Source organism: Mesoplodon densirostris, chromosome 3 (genome assembly GCF_025265405.1).
Source record: "Mesoplodon densirostris isolate mMesDen1 chromosome 3, mMesDen1 primary haplotype, whole genome shotgun sequence".
NCBI classification, from domain to species: domain Eukaryota; kingdom Metazoa; phylum Chordata; class Mammalia; order Artiodactyla; family Ziphiidae; genus Mesoplodon; species Mesoplodon densirostris.
The window spans coordinates 138,448,954-138,456,595 of NC_082663.1; the positions used below are offsets into that span (position 1 = coordinate 138,448,954).

Here is a 7,642-nt window from a genome sequence, read left to right on the forward strand (position 1 = left end):
AAAGAAAACTTACATGTGTTGATAAGATCATTTTAACAGGTTTTACCACGTATGTCATTGTTTCTGGGGATGGACACAAGCCAGAGCTCCCTGCTCTGACATTTTCACTGACGTCATTCCCCTTGATCCTCTATGTGAAAGTGGATAAAAATGTTTTCTGTTTTCTTCTTTAAGAAATTAAATTAAGTATGCTGTCTAGACATGATCCTCTAATGATTTTCAGTCAGTGGTCATCAACAGAAGAAAAGCACAGAAGGATGACATTCAGTCAGGTAAGAAAATTCTCCCTGAAATCAAAGCTTCATCTTTAACACGCAATCAAAGGCTTCCACAGGTTCTGCATCACGCTTCAGTCAGCCCTACCATATGGGATTGGCTCTGAGAATCTCACATCAGATGACTAACCTACATGTCATAGTACACTGATCTGGTACCAGATCCTGCCGCTCTTAATGATCTCCTGCAGGGACGCTGGAATATTCTAGGATGTTTCCTGGAGCCATCTACCCTATACAGGTACACTTCCAAGTAGAAACAGAAGCTTTGATTCTCACTGGGACCCCTGCTCTGTCCAACCAACCTCTCTAGAAATATGATGCTCTAATCTCTCCTGATTAGAACATTTCAAGGTCTCTCCCAGTGCTAATTTAGTAAAGGTAAAAGAGAAACAAGAAAGAGGCAAATTATTCAGGGAGCAATATATAGGATTCCTTTACTTAATGCATTTATCTGATATACCCAAATATTGATAAATATAGATTCATTTCATAATGGTCAAGAAAAGAGGAGGAGGAACCTCCAACAGTATATATAAAATGGAATCAATATTGCATAAGCTCCAGCTTAAGCTTAGCTATGAAGTACTAACTCTTCTCACAAAGAAGCAATAGTTCGCCATCATTTGAAGGACACTGAGGACTCAGACAGCTGGACACTGAGGGTGTAGTCTCCTCACTCGAATTCTGTACCTGCATTACACAGCAATTGAAACATCCCCAAAGAATTATTAAGGATGAGGTGGGGAGTCGCAATAAAAAAGATGAATCCATAGTCTGCCCTACCATCTGCTCTGCTGGATATTACCACCATCTTGGCCCAATATGACCTTCCCACTTTTCTCTGGGCCTCCCTACTTTCCACCTCCATCCTCTCATTATATCTTACCTACACTTGGAAACGACTCTAGTTTTTACACTGATCTTTATCAACGAGTAATCCAAATATCAATTGCATATATAACGCCTTAGAAACCTCAGGTCTGACTCAGTAATCCATGACCTTCGAAGTCCAAAGTTTTCCTAATTCCCTTTATTATTTTTTTTTCTAATTTCCATGTACTTACACTCTCAGGACCTCCATTGTTCTCAAGTTCCTCTTCCGTGCAAAATCTGTCAACCTAGACATAGACTTAAGTACCACCCTCTAATTATCTCATAGGGAATCTAGTTTCGAAAAAAGCCTCAGCAAGCCTTATGGACTTTATTAAAGACTCTTTAAGATAACTCATGGGAGATAGCAGTACACCCACAGATATCTATTTAATACACCCTGAGAGTAATTTTATTTTTATAAAGTCTCTTTTGGCCATTGAAGACTCTCAGCTCCTCTTCTTCAACATATGCAGTGTCTCACCCTTCTGATTACTCTCTGCTCTATCCCAGGGCCACTCCCTTTCCTGATATTACATTCTTTCCCAAATTTTTACATTGGTAAAATCAAAAAAAATATATAACATGGTAATTATTATAAAGTGCACCGTTCAGTGATATTAAATACATTCGAATTATTGAGCGATGAACATCACCATTTATCTTTCTAATTCTTTTCTATCTTTTAAAACTGTAACTGTATATCCTTTAAACACAACTTGCCTTTTTGTTCCATAACCACCTGAAAAGCATCATTACCCTCCCAATTTCTATGGTTTTAACTACACTAAGTACCCCATATAATTGAAATAAGTAGTTGTATTGTTATGACTCACTAAAAGTCACAAAAATGGCATTTTTGGTAGCTAAATTTCCTCAAGATTCATCCATGTTGTAGCATATTCTTAGATCTTTTCCTTCTTAAGACTGAAAAATATTGTATTATATGGGTATACCACATTTTGCTTATCCAGGAACTACTGGATGGACACTTAGATTGCTTTCATATTTTAGCTACTGTGATTATTACTGATATAAACATTGGAGTACAAATATTTCTTTAAGACCCTGATTTCAATTCCTTTTGGTACACCTCAGAGTAAAATTCCTGGATCATGTAGCAATTCTATTTTTGAGTATCTGAAAATTTGCCATACTGTTTTGCAAAGCAGCTGTATCATTCTACATCCCCAGTGACACAGCACAATGGTTTGAACTCCCTCACATCCTCACAAATACTTGTTTTCTTCTTGTGTATGTGTGTGTGTTTGTGTGTGTATGCATGCACACAAATATATAAACATGCATTTAGTGATATGGAGCCTCTTTTCAAGTGATTAGTCATTTGTACATCTTTTTTTGAAGAACCATATATTCAAGTCTTTTATCCATTTTTGAATCAGGGTGTTTGCTTTTTGTTGAGGTGTAGGAGTTCTCTGTATATTCTGAAGAGAAATCTCTTCAGATATATGGCTTTCAATTATTTTCTCCCATCTTGTGGGTTGCCATTTTATTCTGTTTACATTTCTTTGATACACATTTTTTAAAAATTATGTATTGAAAACTGTTTATTTTTTTGTTAGCTGTGCCTTTGTTGTACCTTCATTTCATACTGAGGAAAACACTGCAAAATCCAAAGTCATGAAGCTCTTTTCCTGTGTCTTCTTCTAAGACTTTTTATTTTATTAGGTCTTATATTTAGTTTCTTGATACATTTTCATTAATTTTTGCATATGATGTTAGGGAAGGGTCCATCTTCCTTCTTTTGCATGTTGACAACAAGACTTCTCAGCACCATTTGTTGAAAATACTATCCTTTCTACTTTGAAAAGTCTTGCCAAATTTTTCAAAAATCATTTGGCCATATATCAGGGTTTATTTCTGGGTGTCCTATTCTATTGGTCTTGAATAAGGGAGAAAACAGTATAACCTATCCAGGTTGATGAAAAACATAAAGAAAGACCAGGACTGAGAACTAGAAGGGCAATATAAAAGAGCAGGGAGTAAAAGACGGTGTGAGAGAAGATCTTCCATTTGCAAGTTCATGGAAATATGATCATGCTAAAACCATTAAAAGCCTGACTTTGAACAATACAGTAAATGTTTTAGCAAGAAACTTAACACTTACCCATCTCTGGGAAATACAGTATGGACATAAAGACACACTACATACAAATATATTAAAAAGGAAAGGGGGAGCGACGATGCGAGGGCTGCCCGGGGCCCCGTCCCCTGGGCTGGGGACGTGCCGAATGTGACCGCCTCCCGCTCCCTCACCCGCCGCAGGGAGGAGGAGCGGAGCAGACGCCACTGCCGGACGACTGGACACAGAGGCGGCCGGGCTCCCTCAGGTTTAAGTATTGTGTAAGCTGCATCAATGGAGCACATACAGGGGGCCTGGAAGACGATCAGCAATGGTTTTGGATTCAAAGACGCGGTGTTTGATGGCCCCAGCTGCATCTCCCCTACAATAGTTCAGCAGTTTGGCTATCAGCGTCGGGCATCAGATGATGGCAAACTTACGGACCCTTCTAAGACAAGCAACACTATCCGTGTTTTTTTGCCAAACAAGCAAAGAACAGTGGTCAATGTGCGGAATGGAATGAGCTTGCATGACTGCCTTATGAAAGCTCTCAAGGTGAGGGGCCTGCAACCAGAGTGCTGTGCAGTTTTCAGACTTCTCCACGAACACAAGGGTAAAAAAGCACGTTTAGATTGGAATACTGATGCTGCCTCGTTGATTGGAGAGGAGCTTCAAGTAGATTTCCTGGATCATGTTCCACTCACAACACACAACTTTGCTCGGAAGACCTTCCTGAAGCTTGCCTTCTGTGACATCTGTCAGAAGTTCCTGCTAAATGGGTTTAGATGTCAGACTTGTGGCTACAAGTTTCACGAGCATTGTAGCACCAAAGTACCTACTATGTGTGTGGACTGGAGTAATATTAGACAACTCTTGCTGTTCCCAAATTCCACTGTTGGTGATAGTGGGGTCCCAGTACTGCCTTCTTTGACAATGCGTCGGATGCGAGAGTCTGTTTCCCGGATGCCTGTTAGTTCCCAGCACAGATACTCTACACCCCATGCTTTCACATTCAACACCTCCAGCCCCTCCTCTGAAGGTTCCCTCTCCCAGAGGCAGAGGTCGACGTCCACACCTAATGTCCACATGGTCAGCACCACCTTGCCCGTGGACAGCAGGATGATTGAGGATGCAATTCGAAGTCATGGTGAATCAGCCTCACCTTCAGCCTTGTCCAGCAGTCCCAACAATCTGAGCCCAACAGGCTGGTCACAGCCCAAAACCCCTGTGCCGGCACAGAGAGAGCGGGCACCGGGATCCAGCACCCACGAGAAAAACAAAATTAGGCCTCGTGGACAGAGAGATTCAAGCTATTACTGGGAAATAGAAGCCAGTGAAGTGATGCTCTCCACTCGGATTGGGTCAGGCTCCTTTGGAACTGTTTATAAGGGCAAGTGGCATGGAGACGTTGCAGTAAAGATTCTAAAGGTTGTTGACCCCACACCAGAGCAGTTCCAGGCCTTCAGGAATGAAGTGGCTGTCCTTCGCAAAACCCGGCATGTGAACATCCTACTCTTCATGGGGTACATGACAAAGGACAACCTGGCAATTGTGACCCAGTGGTGCGAGGGCAGCAGCCTCTATAAACACCTGCACGTCCAGGAGACCAAGTTCCAGATGTTCCAGTTGATTGACATTGCCCGGCAGACTGCTCAGGGAATGGACTACTTGCATGCAAAGAACATCATCCACAGAGACATGAAATCCAACAATATATTTCTCCACGAAGGCCTGACGGTGAAAATTGGAGACTTCGGTTTGGCAACAGTGAAGTCGCGCTGGAGTGGTTCTCAGCAGGTTGAACAACCCACCGGCTCCATCTTGTGGATGGCCCCAGAGGTGATTCGAATGCAGGACAATAACCCGTTCAGCTTCCAGTCCGACGTCTACTCGTACGGCATCGTGCTGTACGAGCTCATGACGGGGGAGCTGCCCTACTCCCACATCAGCAACCGCGATCAGATCATCTTCATGGTAGGCCGAGGGTACGCCTCCCCAGACCTTAGTAAGCTGTACAAGAACTGCCCCAAAGCAATGAAGAGGCTGGTAGCCGACTGTGTGAAGAAAGTTAAGGAAGAGAGGCCTCTTTTTCCCCAGATCCTGTCTTCCATTGAGCTGCTCCAACACTCTCTACCGAAAATCAACCGGAGCGCTTCTGAGCCATCCCTGCACCGGGCGGCCCATACCGAGGACATCAATGCCTGCACGCTGACCACATCCCCTAGACTGCCTGTCTTCTAGCTGACTCTGCACCTGCACTCAGGCCACCAGGTGGGAAGGGAAGTGAGCAGGCATCACCTTTCTGCGGGGACAGAGCTCGTCTTCAGAGAAGCTGCTGCTAAGGACCTTCTAGACCACTCACAGGGCCTTAACTTCACGTTGCCTTTTCTACCCCTCTGGCCCTGGGAGGAGGAAGCCATTCGCAGTGTTGGTTTGTCCTGCTCCCCCGCAACCCCTGTGCTCATAAGCCGAGCCTCCTTCAGATGCACCGGGGGCTGCTGATGGCAGTACATGATCTGGGGCCCCAGCTGTTGGCTAACGAGTATTTTTAGGGCAAGAAAAAGCACTCAGAGGGGAAATGCAGGTAGCAGGCAAACCAGCCGTGACGTGGGGACACGTGGATTTTGGAAATCAGCTCCTATGAGGAACGCTTATACAGAAGGACTTCTCTTCAGAGATACGTGGTGTGGCACCAAACAGGTAGTTTTGCACATAATGCACCAAACAGCCCAGGACTGTCGAGACTGTGGCAGCCTGGAGGAGCCTGCTTTGGTACTATGGACTTGACTTTGGGGACACTTCCTTTTCTTGAAGGTCTCTAGTGCTTTGGAATAGTTTTCCAGAAGAGGTGCTTGGCCTGCCCCTCCCAGTCTCCGCCCTCTCAGGGAGCAGTCTTCCATTGTGCTGAATTTGTCTTCCAGGAGCTGCCCCTATGGGGCGGGGGCGGGCCCCCCCACCCCAGCCCTGCCAGCCTTGTCCCTACATCACATCCTGTATGCAAGGAAGCCAGGAACACAGGTTTTCTTGGGTTTAATTTTGTTTTTATTGCGCCTGACAAAATACAGTTATTCAATTTGTTATTTTAATAAAATAAATTAAATGTAGGTTTAAAAAAAAAAAAAAAGGAAAGGGTTTTCATGGTGTGAGAATATTGTGGGATTTGAAATACAATTTACTTCTGTTCTACCATTGTCTCTAAAATTTATAAAAGTGTATATACAAGCAACTCCAATTCTGGTAATGTGCATGACAGTTTTATACATGAACTTCAGCAGACCAGTAAATGTACATTCATACTAGGACTGTTTCCTAAACCAAAAAACAAAAAACAAAAACTGGAAAGACTAGAGCTCACTTTGTCAACACACATACAGACGCAATGATGGTTAACGGGCCAAAAACAGAAGGTGAGCATGGGTGCAAGAGGTTAATGCCCAGGCTGAGGTGCGGTGCAGAGTTTGAGGGTAACACAGGTAGAAAAGGCTTTTGTCCTGTCATTGAATTTTTTATATCTTTATTGGAGTATAATTGCTTTACAACGGTGTGTTAGTTTCTGCTTTATAACAAAATGAATCAGTTATACATGTACATCTGTTCCCATATCGCTTCCCTCTTGCATCTCCCTCCCTCACACCCTCCCTATCCCACCCCTCCAGGCAGTCACAAAGCACCGAGCTGATCTCCCTGTGTTATGCGGCTGCTTTCCACTAGCTATCTACCTTACGTTTGGTAGTGTATATGTCCATGCCTCTCTCTCACTTTGTCACAGCTTACCCTTCCCCCTCCCCATATCCTCAAGTCCATTCTCAAGTAGGTCTGTGTCTTTATTCCTGTTTTACCCCTAGGTTCTTCATGACATTTTTTTCTTAAATTCCATATATATGTGTTAGCATACGATATTTCTCTTTCTCTTTCTGACTTACTTCACTCTGTATGACGCACTCTAGGTCTATCTGCCTCATTATAAATAGCTCAATTTCGTTTCTTTTTATGGCTGAGTAATATTCCATTGTATATATGTGCCACATCTTCTTTATCCATTCATCGGATGATGGACATTTAGGTTGTTTCCATATCCGGGCTATTGTAAATAGAGCTGCAATGAACACTGTGGTACATGACTTTTTTTGAATTATGGTTTTCTCTGGGTATATGCCCAGTAGTAGGGATTGCTGGGTCATATGGTAGTTCTATTTGTAGTTTTTTAAGGAACCTCCATAGAGTTCTCCATAGTGGCTGTACCAATTCACATTCCCACCAGCAGTGCAAGAGTGTTCCCCTTTCTCCACACCCTCTCCATCATTTATTGTTTCTAGATTTTTTGATCATGGCCATTCTGAGTGGTGTCAGATGATCTCATAGTTTTCATTTGCATTTCTCTAATGATTAATGATATTGAGCATTCTTTCAT

General features: G+C 43.1%; 1 protein-coding gene across 2 annotated transcripts; it reads left to right on the forward strand.

Annotated features, from left to right (window-relative positions):
• Positions 1-3,382: 3,382 nt before the first annotated feature.
• LOC132486487 (RAF proto-oncogene serine/threonine-protein kinase) lies at positions 3,383-6,332 on the forward strand. Of its 2 annotated transcripts, XM_060093737.1 has the most exons (2): positions 3,656-3,731; positions 3,845-6,332. In XM_060093737.1, the coding sequence occupies exons 1-2, from the start codon at positions 3,656-3,658 to the stop codon at positions 5,470-5,472; spliced, it is 1,704 nt and encodes a 567-aa protein (XP_059949720.1). In that variant the 3' UTR covers positions 5,473-6,332. The 2 variants fall into 2 exon arrangements, with proteins under 2 accessions (XP_059949718.1, XP_059949720.1); XM_060093735.1 differs by having other exon boundaries at positions 3,383-6,332.
• Positions 6,333-7,642: the final 1,310 nt, after the last annotated feature.

Bases quoted from the DNA above. Each gene is read 5' to 3' on its own strand.
- LOC132486487 (XM_060093735.1), top strand. From the start codon at position 3,526: ATGGAGCACATACAGGGGGCCTGGAAGACGATCAGCAATGGTTTTGGA.